We start from the raw sequence: 16,772 nt of genomic DNA on the forward strand, positions 1-16,772 counted from the left end.
GAAACAAAGTTGCTTCTGGGTCCATATCTCTGAGATCCTGTTGACTACTTGTCTGGCCTACATTTCCTGAAGAAATGCAGCAAAATTTCAGGGAGGGAAATAAACCTAAGGGGAGGGAAAAAAATTACATCAGCGCTAAGAAAGAGCAGAAACCATTAAAAATGTTAGCAATGGCCTGGGTCATTAGGTGAATTCCAGTCAGTGCCCAAGTGCTTCTAGAAAGATAAGATAGCAAGAACTCCAGTGATTGTTTGATGTAAACGCTACTGTATTTTTACATCTTGCATCCTCCCTGCTCCATTTCAGGGGTGTGTTTGATAGCTCTGCTCTGTGTTCTTTGTTTGTGGAACTAACTGGGAAATACTGTCCTTCATCCTTTTATCTAGATATAATGATGGAAAATGCATAACTGAAACAGGAGAGTTCCCCCTGGAGCTGGGGCTGCTTGACTTTGGTGCCTCATACACTGTTGTGATAACTAATGTAAGTGTTCCTATGATGGTCACACACTCCTACTCTCTGGTAGTGCTTTTGTTCCTGTGTTAGTGACTCTCCTGTGCTTTGTCCACTCTCTGATCCCTGGGCAGTAGCCCTCTGAAGGCAGCCTGTTATCAAAGGGATTGTGAAAAGTTTTGGTACCTACATTAGTGAGGTGGGTGTATATTTGTTCCACCTTACACTGTGATCATGTCAGACTGCATGGGTTAAAAAGTATTAAAATCTTTTCCTTGATAGAAATCCTCCATAGAAAATCATGTGATCTGTGGTTTGTGCTGGTCTCATGCCATCCTTGAGTAGTTAACATTGACCCAGAGCACTGCAAAGAGTTATTACCATCTGCCAAGAGCTGGCTCTGCTTGTGGTCTTTAAAATATTGTACCTGGTGGTGCCTCACACTCAAAAAAATTGCAGAAACAGTCTGCTCTATCCTCACATTTAGCTTACTGAACTAAAGTCTGATCTTCCAAGATTTTGTAGATCATGCATAGGGGGAAGAGGGACAAAGTCTTGAGGGAGGAGGTTGGTGAGGTTGTACATCTGTTTCCTCCTCTCACTGTCTGTACAGCTAATTTGGAGCCTAGTATAAAGTCAAGGCTTGGTTTTCTGAACAGCCTAGCCCTGATAAGGTCTGAGCACTTCTGAGAGGGTGGATTCCTTTCCCTGCCTGCCAACCTCTCAGACACACTGCTTCAACCCTGGTCCAGCTGGCTGGAGCCACAGAGATGAACGTGATCAGCTTAGTTCCCATTTTAACCTTTCCACCACAAAGGCACAGACAAACTGGGTCTGACAGGACACACTGCTAAGCTGCCCTCTGGGACTTTGGCTGCTGTGTTGTGATGAGCAGAGCAAAGTGTTGTCAGCAACTCCCTGGCAGTAGCATCTCCCTGTTGGGCAATTAATGGGAGCTGTTCATGTCTGCAGAGTCCAAATACATCGGGGGAAAAATATAGCCATGAAGCACCTGGCATTTTTTTTTTCCAATTCCAGTAGCTGGAGTGGGATGTACAGCCCTGGAGGGAACAAGCAGATGCTGCCATCTGTGAGTGCAGAGATTTATGTACATAAAACACACACACTTGAAGTGATGTTGGCCAGACCCCTCTCCCATGGCTGCAAGCCTCTTTCACCAGATGAGAAACCAGATAGAGAAGTTGCATTAAAAATATAACTCTAAGAAAATGGCCCCAGAGCCACTGGTAACAGGGCCAGCTGAGGTAAATGTGTCCCATGTCACTGTGCCAAGGATTCCAGTTTGTGGTTCCTGCTATAGCCCTGGCTGCTCAAGGTGGCTCTGTGCCTCAGCCCTTCCGAACCCTGTGCTAGTACTTCAATATTTTTCATCCTCTGTTTTTCCATCTCTCTCTCTGTGGTTTCTGCTTTCTGTAGAGAGTTAGTTTGCTTGAGGCCAAGATCACTTTTAATTATTGCAGTGATTTGTACTGAGCCCTGCTCCTCTGCCAGGAGTGCCATATAGAAGAACCAAGAATACAATATATTAGTCTGCTAATGTAGCTGAACTGTGAAACTTAAATCATGGGGATGCTGCCTTCTACCCAGCCTTCCTCAGTGTCCAGTTACAGCATGGTGCTTGTGACATTTCTTTATGGGCTAAAGAGCAATGCACAGCACTCTTCTCACCCCTTTTAGCCTGCTGAAATACAGTCTCTTGATTTGCCTCCCTGGCAATGATTGGTGATTAAGAACATCTCGTAAACATCCCTTGTATTTTCCCAAGTACTCTCCTTAAACACAGGGCTTTCTGCCTGAAGTCATTTCAATCTAGTGTTTTCCTGGCTTCTAGTCAAATCTTTCTCAGCCTCTGAGCCTCTGTGCATCACAGGCAGTATTAATTACACCTGGGGAAAGAAACAAAAATAATTAGGAATACAGCTACCATAACTATCTGAGTAGATCTAATATGGAGCTGTCTTTGCTACTCTTGGCATTCCTGAGCTGAATTTGTTTGGGTATCAATGATATCATAGGGAAGTTGTACTGTGCTGATAAGATGGGAGCAGTGACCACATGGATGCCATGAGCACTTACACCCTCTCATCCTTTTTCAACCTTGGGGACAGCAGCAGGTCACAGGCTCTGCACTGGAACCTCACAGGCTTTTCCCAGCCCCACTACAGAAGACAACTGGTTGGTTTGTAATAATTCAGGGAATTCTTGTGGTACTTAAATGAGCTGGAATGCTTCCATCCTGCTCTCTCTGCCCCGTGCAGGAGGAGTCATCCTATTCCCAACAGGCTTGAAAATGGCAGGGTTGAGAGCCATAGTTTGCTTCAAAGGCAGGGCTTTTTTTCCACCTTTGCTTAAAACTTTGTTTTTTGGTAAATTTGCTGCTGTTGTCCAGGCTAAGAAAGATCTGATCTTTCAGCAACTAATCAGTGTGCTTTTAATTTCCTGCTAGATTTCTGGAGGTGCTGTTGAGACTTGGAAGTCAGAAGACATCAAAGCCAACAATGTCCATATGGCCTGGCAGTTACCACAATATTTACTGATATCTGCTGGGGAGGTGATGTTCTCCATTACAGGTCTGGCCTTCTCCTATTCTCAGGTACTCCACTTAAAGATAACGACCTTACAATTAGACTTCAAGATTTATTTCTGCATCTGTCATTGACTTGTCATACCACTTTTGACATGACACTAACAATGTTATCTATCCTTCAGCTGAAAGTGGGATTGTAACACAGCTTTCTGGGTGCCCTGAAGCTAAATTAATTCATATTCCGAAGGTACCTGTTCTCAGTGATATTCAGAAATATCCTTTTCTGGTATGCCTGAGAACACAGAACAGAACTGGATAGTTAACGGGAAAAGTCTGAATATTTTTATATCAGGGTTTTCTCCTAGTGAAGTATTTTGTGCTATGTATTTTTCAGTGATATAAAGGCAAGGTATCTCAAGGGCTACAGGGTGGCATAAGAATTTGGCACCTGGTTTAAATTGAGAGACTGAAGGGGTCTAAACATGCAAGGTTGTAACAAGGGAGCAAGGGGTAATGAACCTGCAAGGGATGATTTGATTGTTGTCTGGGGAGGTTGATGAGAAGAGAGGACTGAGACATTACATGGTCAAACAGCTACTGAAGCTGCTCAAATCTATCCCTGGAGTAAGGTGCAGATGTTTATTAATGAGGATGATTAATGCAGTGGGATGATCTGTAATGGGATGTGAAAAATTTGTCCTCAGCAGGAAATTTAACATCAAGATCCAGTCTCTTTTCCAAAGGTGTACAGCCACATGGCACCAGATCCCAAGCTGCAGGGCTTGTGTGGCTCCTTGGACGTCCTGATGGTACCATTTCAGATGCTGCAGGTTGGGGATGACCCGGATTCAGCTCTGCAACACCAGCACCTCCTGCGTCTTCATGTGTCCTCCTGTCAATGTTTTGAAAGCTCCTTGTATGCAGATGTTGAGATTAACCACAGATTAACCACTCCACACAGAGGAAATTCCAGCATCTCCTCCTAGGCTGAGCCCAGTGGCACCTGCACTGGGCAGGACTGCAGAGGGTGAAGCAGGGCCGAAGGGCGCAGCGCGGTTCCCACTGATCAGGCCCTTCTCCTCTTTTCAGTCTCCAGCCAGCATGAAGTCGGTGCTGCAGGCAGGCTGGCTGCTCACCGTGGCTGTGGGGAATACCTTTGTGCTCATTGTTGCTGAGGCTGCACCAATGGCACAGGTATGGTTTGGCTCTTAAAACAGAGGTCATGCTTTGCAACAGGCTTCTGGTCCTTCTGGATGGCCATGTCCTGGTGCACAGCTTCTCTGCCCAGCCCCAGGCTCCTGCCCCTGAGCTGACAGCAGCTCACTCTGAGCTGTCCCCCTGCCCCTGCTCTGTGGGGCCCTCAGTGGAGCTCCCCTGGGGAGCACTGGCCTTTCCTGGCCCTCCAAGGGCTGGAAGTACCTGACCTGTGCTGGTAATGCTGCTGGAGCTCAGCTCTAGGCAAGCTGGCTGTGTCTGCACCTGGAGCCTGGACACAGTGGCAGCCACACATTGAGTGCTCCCCAGAAACGAGACCCGTGGGCACTCAGCTCTTCCTCAGGGGTCTCACCTGGGGAATCCTGCCAGGCTGCCTGAGACATCCCTGAGATGTCAGGCTGACAGAGATGGTCGTGGTAGTTAAATTCAGGCTGTGAAACTTCTGGGATGATGCCATGAAGGTGTGAACTGGGGCTTATTTCTGGCCAGCATAAATCTGCCTCCCCAAAAGAATCTTGTAGGCAAAAAGCCCAGGTGGGTATGTTCCAGTCAGATTTGTAAGAACAGATTTAATGGAACCAACTCAATCTGTTTTGTTTCAAGAGGTATCACATATTTGTAATCACATTATTTGTACAAGCATTTACCAGAAAAGCAGGATGAGAAAGTTTCTATCTTGTGAGCCATTTTGGAAACTAAGAAATAATTTTCATCCAGCTCTTTAAAATGCACTTGAAAGTGCAGAGATATCCTCCGGACTGAGAGTCTGGGGTCTCCTGACCTGCTGTTCTTTTTTCTTTCCTAGTGGGCTGAATTTGTCTTGTTCACTGTTCTCCTCTTTGCTGTGTGCATTATTTTCTCCATCATGGGATATTTCTATGTCAGTGTGGATCCAGAGGACCTAGAAGAAAAGGAAGAGAAGAGAGAGACCTCAAGCAGAGGAAACATGATTGGTCTTGTTACTCAGAAAACAAAGCTCTAACACATCATGGGTTGGGATTTTTGTTTTTAAACTCAGTTATGAGAAGGTGAAAGAAGGGTGGGGACAGAGTTATTTTATTTTAGAGCATTGCAGTCTTTGTTACTCAAAATGTAACCACCTTATAAATGGGACCAAATGGCCCTATATAAAAACAATGGGGGTCCTGAAATCAGAACAAAACTCCCTGGGAAAGCTCCTCAGGTATTAAAAGCCCTTATTAGTAATTACAGTGTAATTTAAAACCTGCCCATCTTTTTAAGCATGGAATGCTTTCCTATGATTTTGCCTTAAACATATATTTAGGGCAGCAGGTAGGAAGGGTGGAAGGAATGCCATATGACACAAAAATCTGGAAATGTTATGAAAGAAGAAAGGAAAAACTAGTATAGGAATTAGGGAAGAATAGATGTTAGTGACTGAAGGATTTTTAATGCTGTCATCAAGGACTGTAAGGGTTACACACAATCCCAAAGGATTTCATCATGTAACTCTCCTTATGAGTATTTCATCCCATTATTGCATGTTATGAATGGTTCTGATTTATGATTTTCACCTTCAGGCTCAGAAGTAATAACAGGGAATTAAATTCTGCAGGCTAAAATATTCCCAAAACACTGCTGACGAAGACAAGCATGCTGCCACCTCTCCCATTTTTCCCCTAGAAGTTTTTAACAACTGATGGTGTTCTTTGATTAGACATGATTAGAGAATTGCTTTATGCTTTCTTATTTCAGAATTCCAGACAGTTATTTGCCATCTTCCTATACATTAAGCCTTTATTGAGCATTTCCTTTTACAGCACCTGTCACTGCAAGTTAGGATATAGCTGATTTCTTATCTCATGCCTCAGTTAGTCCCCACTGGGAGACAAGTTGCAGTAGTTTCTATAAAATTCCAGGCATCCTGCAGTGAGTTATTTACAAGGATGCACTTTATCATTTTTTCAGTCTGCAAGAGGAGACCATGGCATATGAGATTTTTCTTTTTCCTACTTGTTTGTCTGTCTTTACCAGACTTTGGATATAGCAATTTTATTGGAATTGTGATATAATTGTCTGATTTTCCTCAATTGCATGAAGCTGTGATTTCATGTTCTGCATAGGAGTAATCCAACCACTGCTGATCTAGTAAAACTCCTGAGAGAGTCCCTGCCTTCCTCTGTCACTTCAAGGCCACAGTTGTAACAGGTCTGGCCTAATTTAAAACAAGGTTGTCAATAGGATCTTCAGGTTCACAGAGAATAGGTGTTAAATTATGCTTTCCTCTTCCATCTTGGCATTGGCCATAGGTGGTTGCTGATACTTTGATTCAGGAGATAAATAATACATGTTTAATTTAATTCCTGTTCAGGACAGTGATAGGAAATACACTTAGTTTGACACCACCTCAGCTCCTTTGATGTGCTGCCACTGTGTGTGTGTATCTTCTTGAGTAACACTAACAAAACACAGCTTTTTGGTTTTAACTCACAGCCTAAGATTGCTCCCTCTGCTTCCCGTCCTAAGTGGGCATGGCCTTTCACCACTTGTTCTGCATGAGCTCCTGCCTGCTGTGAAGTAGCATCTGGGGTTGTGCCAGAGGGGGCCCATGGTCTCATCAGATAAATGAGAAGAGGCTGCAGATGTGCACGCAGGAACACTCGGGGTGGTTCAGTCCATGCAGAAACATTTATTAAGCTGTGGTGGCTGGATCCAGGCAGCTGAACCCTGCAACTCCATGGAGAATGAAGGGCATTGAAAGCCACCAATTAGGTCATCCAACCTGCTTCTCAGAAGCCAAGTGAAGATTATTCCCCTCTGTTCTTTCTGGTATTGTTCTCCTGCTGTGATTCTTTGTGTGGGTTCTTTCTCGTCCAAGCATTGTTGTTTTCCTAATCCCATTTTATGACACACTGTGAATCGGCTCAGAGGCTGCTGAATCACTCTGCTGTGATGCTGTTTGACTGGCTTCCAATTTGAAGCACTAAGAGAAAGCATTTCTTCCTCCACCCACTGCAAACAAAACAAAAATCCCCAAACTAAAGGAATGGACAGGCTCCAGTAACACTGAACAAACACAATTTAGAATTATTGGAGCATTTAATTTTTTATAAGCCTTGAATTTAAAAGTATGTTGGGGTTCGAGGGCATATGTGGTGTAGAGACAAATTAAAATTATTGAAGCACTTTCCTTGGGAAGCATTGGTAAGCAGTTCAAAGTTGCAGGAGGGAAAGCAAGGTCTCCAGATCTCTAAGACTACATATGCTTGAGAACCTCTTGATTTTTTTTTTTTTGTTTTATTTCCTTATTGGCGACACTACCAGAAGCTGTCACAGACTCTGAGCTTAATTTAAAGGAATCGTTCCAAACTCATAAAAGATACATTTAGGATGTCATCTGTATCTGCTTTTTAGACTCCTGATGCCAAATTGCCCCTTTCCAAACATCTCCGCGTTCCAAACTGTCACCATAATGCTGGGGGAAGGAAAAATTGCAATTCACAGTTGGGAAGATTATGAACAGGAAGGCAATGCTATAAATAAAGTGCTAACATGAGGCCGGGGGCTGCTCCTGCAGCCCCTCCCAGGAATTGCTGGGGGGACTGTGAGGCTCTGTTCACATTTCTCTCAGAGATGAACTGGTTACTTCTTCCTACCTGCTCATCATCACCTATTGGAAGCTTTTCCCTTCTCTGATCTGCCTGCTTGGTTGCTGGTATGATCCTTCCCCACTGCTTCAGCTGCTGTTGTAGCTTTGTTAAATTGGACCCATTTATTTGGAATGCACCAGCAGTTTGGAGGGATTTCCACTGGCATGCTCACAACCAGCCAGGAGCAGGCTGGGGGCTCTAACAATGAGCTGCCCCTTCTGTAGTGGGAGAAGGTGGAAAAATAGCACATTCAGCCTAGCACTTCTCCAGTTTTAGAGCCACAACTCCATCCTTGGAGGCCTTGCATCACTTTCAAATGGACTCAAGACTGGATCAAAGGTTTGGGACTTGATTCCATAGAGTAATGAGGTCTCTGGGTTTTTCCTCCATATTATCACCTCAGAGATGGGGCCATGCTCAGCTCTTCATACCCTATTTTAGAAAAATATTCTTTATTCCTTACAATTCTTTGGTTTAGGATCACAGGGAGGATCCAAAGTAGTGATAGCATATGTAAAGTTGAATGAACCTCTATAGAGAAATAGCAAACTGCTGCCTGTCCAGCTTCACCTGTCACTGCAGATGCTCAGCTGCTGGTGAAGCTTTCCCTGGCACAGATTAGGGAAAGCTCACTCCAACTGACCTACAGGATTTATCCTCTCCAGCTGAGGGACAGGGAAGAGGTGGTGGAGACCTGTAGATGTGTTGCTGCACAAACTTTCATGGAGATTGCAGGGGTTTGGCTTTGCTCTGCAAGTATGTGTGTTTATCTGTTTCTCTGAAAGGTGCTTTCTGAGGAAGAATTTTGTGCAGAAAATTCATTTGCACTGGCTCTTGCAAATTTTCCCCTTAGCAGGTTGTAAGTGTGACCAGTGTTATTTCCAGTTTTGCATGAGATAAGCATAAAAATGAGATTTCAAACTCAGCAAAATAACATCTTTGCTGTCAGTTCCTTAAATTTACCTTTTTCTGAGGAAGTCAAATGCCTTTAGGTAGCAAGTTCTCTGTGCAGCTCAAAGGGCTTGCATCTCTCCTTTCTTCCATCTTCCTTTCACCACAATCCCAGAATTCCAGAAGATGAGCCCCAGGAAGGCTGCATGGGACAGACTTGAATGCAGCTGGTGTGTGCTGTCACCACTCTCTGGGAAACAGGAGCCTGGCCAGGTCAGGAGCTGGTTCCTCTCTGGATACTCAAATGGGGCCTGGCAAAGTAGACTGAGGCAGGGCTGGCCCTGGTGGAAGTTGTGGTTTACTGAGCAGTCAAATAGATGTGATTTTTATTGGGAAAGGGAAATGTAAACGAGTTAAAGAAAAAGTTTTCACTTTACTTGGCTTTGGCCTGAGGCAAGGAAGCTGCAGACTGATGGGCAGGGAGGAAACAAAGGGCTGTTCGATCAAGGTCTTCCCAAATCCTCAGTGAACAGCTGAAGTTACATTGAATTAATTTCAGAGAACATGAGAAGAGAGAAGAGGAAATCTCAGATGATTAAAAAGTGGATGAATTCAGAAGAGCACCCTCCTAGCTGGTGGTGAAGGGCCATTGTTGGAGATGGTCACCCATGGTTTGAAAATGGGTTTGGCATTCCAGAGTACTGCAAAAACCAGCATGAAGACCAGCACTGGTGGGTCTGCACTGAGCAGAGAGAGGAGCAGGTGGTTTTACCCTGGCAATGTCCCCACCATCCCTGGGAGCCACCACCTTGGCTTAGCCATGGGAACAGAGCAAACAGCTGAATGTTATTACATGTGATTAGCACAGGAGGGAGAGCTACAATTAGATTGGTTAACAAGTTTTAGCCAGGGTCATATAAAGAAGGATAATCTCTTTTTTCCTCTGCATTGAATTTCTTTTCTGAGCTACAAGAACCACTTTCTAGCACAAGCTGCTTAAACCTGGGAGATCAGCACCATGGCAAATACCACATGCTGAATTTTGGATGGTCCCAGACTCTGCATTTCATTATCACTACATTTGTTATTGTGATACAATTCTAAAACAGCATTTAAGAGATGTGTCTAGTCCCAGATGTTGACGGATCTGGCCAGGGTTTTCCATGTTGATAGCTGGATTCACTAGCTGTTGATAGCTAGTCTTTCATGTTCATGTGTGTGATAAACCTCTCATGTACTGGTAAATGTGGGGCCTTTAGAATTCTCCAGCAATTTAGAAAAAAAGCCCTGAAATTCCACATGAAGCTGGATAAACATGAACTGTGGCATCGCTTCCTTGAGGGAGCTTCCCATGTGCTTTGTAAAGCAGGGACCCTCGTTCATCTCCTCCAAAGTGCTCCCCAGAGTGACAAAAATGGGGGACACATTTGCCTTGAGAAGGGCTCGTGTTGCCTAATGGAAAATTGCATGAAAGAAAATAATTGCTTTGCTTAAAATCCCTCCTTCCTCACCATCTCAGATGGATAACAAGGAGGGAAACAGTTTCTTATTAAGCTTTGTATCAAGGAGCTACTGCATCTTCTCAGTCTTTCATGCTGTGTTTTGCCAGCAGATCAGCATTAACCTGGCCCGAGCACCTGTAGATCAGAAGACTGTCAGGATGCAGAGCAGCCACACAGCAGGCTCCCACAGTCTGCTGATCAGCTCTGATCTCTTCGTTTTTAATGAATAGTTGTAGCAGTTATCCTGCAGGGCTCAGTCAGTCAGAATTGCTCTAAATTTAGGCCACAACTAAGGACCTGAGAGAACTGTAATCAACAAGATAAATAGCTAAAGTCTCAAAAACCTGCTAAAACACTGACTTAGTGCTTAATTAAAATTCTAATGTGCTTACAGAAAGTAAAAATGTAAACCTGAATTTAGCAATTCAGTCAGAGCAATGGGGAGCTGTAGCTGGAATCCACCAATGTGACAACTGGCAACCAAGATGAAGATACACAAATCAAGCAAACATTTCTCTTTGGATTATTTTTTGTCATCGCATACGTTGTACAGTCTGCTTGGCCTGTCCTGATGGATCTAGCCATGTGTGTAAGGAAAAGAAGCTGAACTAACTCACCATGTACCCTTTCCAAGCTGCAGCTTGGTTCTCCTCTTGCTGCAGACTCCCAGGTTAGCTCCAAATTACTCCCTTTGCTAGCAGTCAGCCCCCTCAGTCCCACATGCTGATCTTCCCTCCCCACAAGTCACTTCTCCCTGATGACTTTGCCAGCCCTCAGCAGCTTGCTTGTTCCTCCACTCATGCAGCCTCCTGGCTGGCAGCACCATTGTGTTTGTTTGGAGCTGTCCTGGACAATGCTGCCCACTTTCCTGCATCCAGAAAAGCTGCTGACCCACAGGAGAACTGTGTCTGGGCAGAGACCACACCAAGCCAAATGTCTGGGTGGTAACAGTATCTGCCCTGGCTGCTTTGCCTCTGGCTTTTTGTCACGGCTTTGTATGCCCTGACACATCTTCTGCAAGCAAATCAGTTCAGAGCACTGACAGGGGTTGTCCAGCATCTCCCTCCCACCTGTCCTGTGCCTGGTTAGCTGCCCATAGTCAGCCCTTGTGTTGTGCCAAGTCAAGCCACAGGGACTTTTGGACTGACACACTGCTGTCACCAGCCCTGGAGCATCCATTGGTGCTGCCTGTGGCCCCAGCCTGTTTACACATCATTTATGGCCCTGCCCTGCCAGCCAGTTTCAGAGTCTCTTGTACAGAAGTGAGAGAAAGCCACACAGGCTGTGTCCATCTCAGCAGTGGTGTGTGGTCAGTGGGCTGCCTTTGCAATCACAGACCTGCCATCAGCATGGAACAGCAGCTGGTAGAAAGGGGCAGCTCTTCTGTCACCAGTGCCAGCTGGTGTCAGTGGGGCTGGCTCTGTGGCCATTCCAGGCTTGGCCTGACATAAGTCAGTGTCAGTGTTTTTTGCTGAGAGCCCTGTCCCATCCCTGTGTATTACCATGTGCTGCCAGGCTTCAGCTTCTGAATCTTGTGGCTGAGGACCAGCAAGCTGCACCCTGGCAGGGCACTTTCTGCTCCTTCTTGGTCTACTCGTCCATCCCCAGTGATAACTTGGGTAATAACTGGCATCTCCCAGACCTTGCTGTGTTTGTGCACCACTCACAAATTAAGTTTCTTCAAATGGAAGTGAATTTCCTTGAAGCTCTGACTCTACCCAAGTCTTGGAGCTGCTGGGAGCCTTTGTTCAGGCTCTTTCTCTGTTTAACCTGTGCATCAAAACACTTTCCAAGCAGCTTCATGCTGTCCTCACCAAAGAAAGAAACCTCTCAAAGGTGCTGTACCAATATGGATTTTTCCTGCCCAGGTTAGAGGTGTAACAGGCCAGCAGGAACCACCAGGCACCAGGAGCTGCTGTCTTTCAAAAAGACAAAGTGCTGTCAGTCACAGTGGCTCCCCTCATGTGAGGCCATGCAGTCCAGCTCCTGCTGTGCCCTGAGCTCCACGGATGCTCCAATGCCTCTCTGGGGGCTGCAGCTCCCGGGTCCAGCACTGGCCAGCCCAGTGTGTGTCAGTCATGGGCTGTCAGTGCCAGCTTTGCTTCCTGACACTTTATACAGCCCAAAATCTGCAGAGCAAGGAGAAGACAGTCCCCTCTTTCCATAGAGGGTATTTAATTTGTGTGTTCCCGCTCCTTTCTCACCACAGCCAGTGTCATCAGTGCCCTGTTGTTTCAGGGATGGCCAAGGAGCTGTGCAGTCCCTCCATCTCATCACTTGGAATAAGGGAAGGTTTGGGCTTTCCCACTCTCCCCACCCACAAGCACCTTCCTGGAAGCTCTCCTCAGATTCAGGTCCTCCACCTCTCCAAAGAGCACTCATGAGACCAAGGATTTGACATGTTTTTAACCAGTCAGTCCTTTTGTGGGGATTAGCCAGCCTGGGTAATGTTTGCATTTTACCCTTTTCTGTCTGCTGGTTGTGGATTTACTTTTGGAGCTAATATCACTGTTTTTCTTTACATTTTCTCCCCAAAGGTTGTCCTAGACCACCTGCATTCACTGTATAAAATAAATAAATGGCCTAGGCTGTTTTCAGGTAGATGTTTTATCCATTTTCCACCAAAACTTTGATAGTGCCATGAAGAATCCATCTGTACTAATGGTGCCAGCACAGTCCTTTACATCCCTACTGGAGGATTTCTTTGTTTCTCCCTTGCACCATCTTTTTGTATTTGCTGCTTGTAACCAAAGGGCTTTGTGCTCCATTTCTCACAGCCCACATCACTTCTCGCTTCTGTAATGCAGGCTCTGAGTTCCCTCTTCCATTTGAGCTGAAAACTATTAAAGGCTATTGAGAGCTTCAGAACCAGCTGAGTTTTATCTAGTAAAGTCCTTTTTTTTTTTTTTTTAAATTTTTTTTTCCCAGTGTGTTCACATCCATCACTTACAGCTCAGGAGTGAAACACTGTTCCAGTCTTCTCCTGTCAACTCTCTCAGGAGAAGGCTGGGCTTTTAGCTTTTCTATTAAACCCTTATCTGTGATACCTTTGGTCCTAATGTTCATTGTTAGCATCCCTTGAAGCCAGGGATTTTAGTTCCTTTCTTTGGGTTTTTGCTTCAGTCTGCTCAGCATTTTTTAGCTGGTGTCACTGTATTGCACCTCCTGGGGTCCACTGACCTGTTGGGCTGAAAATGAGCAGAGAAGTCATCCCAGTGGTTTTAAAAGATGGTCAACTCTGAAAGATTTGAGCTTCTTTTGAGCTTAGGGAAGAGCAGGCACTTTTTTGTGTAAAGGTGTGTTTTACATGCCTACTGCATCCTGCTCTGTCTGGGAGGGGATGCTGCCAGGTCAGAGCAGCTCCACCTCCACAGCACTTTGTGCCTGCTTTTCTCTGGCTCTCCATTTCCTAGCTTAGATTTTCCTCCTCTTGGCCTCTCCTTGGTGGGTGTCTCACAGCTGTGATATTCACTCAGAGGTAGATATTGCCTCCAGCAATTTATTTTACCAGTCTCATGTTGTTGCTTGTGGTGACACCAATCACGGGATTTATTTTGCCTTTTCAGTCTCCACTGTTTTTCCAGGTTTCTGCTGTGATTTCTCTTGATTCAGACTGTCAAGCTCTTGCCAATTTTGTCTTCCTCCTCATGGTTTCCCATTATCAATGCTGTACTTCGAGTCCAAGTGCCCTTCATGCCCCAAATCTGCAAGATAAGTAAACTTAGAAAATCATTAGGGCGGACTTTGGCTGCTGGTGTCTCCATCAAAGCCTGGGATTAAATGAAGTCCCTTTGATAAGCCGAGCTGATGGGCCCATTTGGAGCGCACATGTGGTATTAGGAGCCTCGTGGGACTTATGATTAAAAGACACAAGAGAACACAATTATTTAGAGAGCTACCAGGAGATTGCTATAGCTCACTAGTCACTTCTTTATCAGAACAAAAGGAGAGTCCAATTCTCCAGGGCGACAGGCAGCTCCCGGGAAGTGTCTGTGAGTCTCTAATTGCTGTGGGAGGCGGGGCTGCCGCTTTGATGTGTGCTGCAACTCTGGGAGGCTGCTGGGGAGAAAGCCACTGCAACCATTTCTGTCCCCAAGGCACTTGGTCCAGGACTGAAACCTTCCACACAGGTGGCTTCTTTATCTCTTTTTTTGGTTGCTTGGGTAGTTTTGTTTTTTGGGTTTTTTTTCCCACTATAAACTGCAGTTGCTTTTGCAGCAAGATAGAGCTCAGCTGGGTTTCTTTGCTGTGATCACATCCTGACTGGCACAGGGAGCTCGGTGCAACCAGGGCTGACTCCCTGCATCAAATCTTCAAGGCTGGGCTGGATCCTGACCCAACAGGAAAAGTCATGTTAGCTTAGGCTCTGCAGCAAGCCCTGGAGATGAGAAATGTCTGACTGGACACAAATACAATTCTGCCTGTTCTTTTTTTTTTTTTTCCCCTCAGGGTCAGGCTATTGAGTCAGGGCTGGATGGCATATGTAATTGTAGCAAGGCTATTTTTCTCCCTTTTTTTTTTTAAGGAACATTCATGCTGCATTTTAATTACAACATTTAGAACATGTCCAAATAGCTTGAGCTCAAATTGATCTTGCTTTTCAGCCAGGAAGCTTGTTTTTCATCTATTATTATAATAAATGTGCTATTGATAATAGTTTAGGTGCAATACAGCAAAGCTTTGTGTTATGCATCAGCTCTGGAGGCTCAAAATTTTCTTATTATCCATTACTGACATGACAGTTTACAAATATTTAACAAACAAATTACCAGGTTTTCCTTGTTCCCACTTAGTTTGCAGTCTCAGTCCTTTTGACAGCTGAATTCAGGATTAATGATGATCTTGTTTAAGACAATTGTTTGCTAGCAAACAGGTTTACTCTCTAAACCTACAAGTACAGTAGGAGAACTAACACTGACACTTTGAATTAAATCTCATCCTCAAAACAAATTTTTTAGCTTTATTCCATCCAGTTCTCCAAAGAAGAAATTGGATTTGCCTGGTAAGGTGCTTAGACCTGTTAATAATTTTTTAGTTTATATAGTCATTTTATATATAGACACTTAACATGAAAGGCTGGCAAAAGGAGTATTTTTTCTCTGCCAGCCCTGAGCTTGCTGGGTCAGTCAGGCTGTAAATGTTTTAAAATCCTTTCTGAGCATAAGCAGGGGAGCAAAGAGACCACCTTGACCCTTCATGGAAAAAAAAGATCCAGAAGGAGAAGCTGGATTTGAGTCTAAACCACTGGGAAACATTGAGCCCAGGTCCTGGGAGTGGTAAAACACATCCACACTTTGCAGCAGCTTCTTCTCTACCTGCTCCAGGTCTGAGCACGGGGTGAAGGGCATGGAAAGGGCTGATGGCCAACATCTGCTTGGGAAGGTTCCTTCTGCTGTAGATGGCTGCAGGTGAAGCAAGGAAGGTCCTACAGCCCCTGGGAAAGCCTGATGCATCCCCAGGGGAATCAGGGGCATCTTCTGGGAGAAAGCTCAGCACTGGAATAGGGACTGAAAGAATGTGTGAAGCACCCCCTTCAGAGCACGTCCTGGGCACTGGGCCATCCCTGCCCCGTGGCTTCTGATCCCGGGCTTTGCATGCACAATACAGGAATTCACGGGTGTGTGGGCCTGGCTTTGGAGATGAGAAGTGAATTTGTTCTCAAGAAAAATCACTCTTTGTTGGCAGAAAATCTGTCAGTTGGGCTCCCCAAGGGCATAGTGTTTGAAAATCACCGATGATTAAAAGATAACACATTTGAGGGTTAGTTTTGTTTTATGTTGTTTTGGGGTTTTTTGCTTGGTTGTTGTTTGTTTGGTTTGTTCTTGTGGAAGGTGTTTGTTTTTTTGCCTTTTGGGTATGACAAACTGAATGTCACACATAAATTTCTCTACAACTGACCTGGCCACGTATTTTTTTTTGTTTTAACGCAAGAAAAACTGAGACTTTCCTTAAAAGAGGAGGCCTCCCACCTGAGCTCTGAAGTATCAAATGTCACACTAGCAGAAATAACTAAAGTTGGCAAGCGTCAGTGTAGTTTATCACATCAATCTTAAACAAAGATAAACCAAATCAAATCAGACTTGAAACAGAATAAAAACATGCTTGGCTTGAAATAATGTGTTAATAGAGAGTATTTCTTATTATATTTTATTTGGTAAGCAATAAAACCACAGACTCACAGTGCATACAGTTGTTTGCAAGGCAAGCATTCATTTCTGACTTCCCATGGAACCAGTTTGGCCAGCATGGAGAAGCAGGGACAGGGACAGGGGCACAGCTGAGGATGTCAGCATCTCTGCCCATGTGTTTTCAACCCTGGAATAATCTCATAATATGGACATCTTAGCTTGGTATTTAAGCCTTCATCTCACTTCTTTTTAAGGCTTGCTTGACACTTTTGCAGTTGATTGATACAGCATCAATCACAGTAATGTGCCAGCTATGATGTTCCTGTTAATAACTCCTGAGGAGATGGGTGGCTCAAGGCCCTGGGCTGAGCACAGGCATTTTCCTTGCAGATGCCAGGGAGGATTCACTGACAACAGCAACTTG

General features: G+C 44.8%; 1 protein-coding gene across 9 annotated transcripts in view; it reads left to right on the plus strand.

Moving 5' to 3' along the window:
- Window positions 1-16,117, plus strand: part of SLC15A2 (solute carrier family 15 member 2) — a 61,776-nt gene extending 45,659 nt beyond the window's left edge. For 4 of the 9 annotated variants that reach the window (XM_071435255.1, XM_071435254.1, XM_071435259.1 and 1 more), the window contains 4 exons: window positions 387-483; window positions 2,921-3,067; window positions 4,091-4,195; window positions 5,022-16,117. In XM_071435255.1, the coding sequence (XP_071291356.1) occupies window positions 387-483; window positions 2,921-3,067; window positions 4,091-4,195; window positions 5,022-5,198 (526 nt within the window). In that variant the 3' untranslated portion in view covers window positions 5,199-16,117. The other 5 variants (XM_071435256.1, XM_071435257.1, XM_071435258.1 and 2 more) reach the window with 5 other exon arrangements.
- The last annotated feature ends 655 nt before the right edge of the window (window positions 16,118-16,772 follow it).

This window comes from Agelaius tricolor, unplaced genomic scaffold, assembly GCF_023055355.1.
Source record: "Agelaius tricolor isolate 1412-34295 unplaced genomic scaffold, bAgeTri1.0.p SCAF_10, whole genome shotgun sequence".
In the NCBI taxonomy this organism is placed as follows: Eukaryota; Metazoa; Chordata; class Aves; order Passeriformes; family Icteridae; genus Agelaius; species Agelaius tricolor.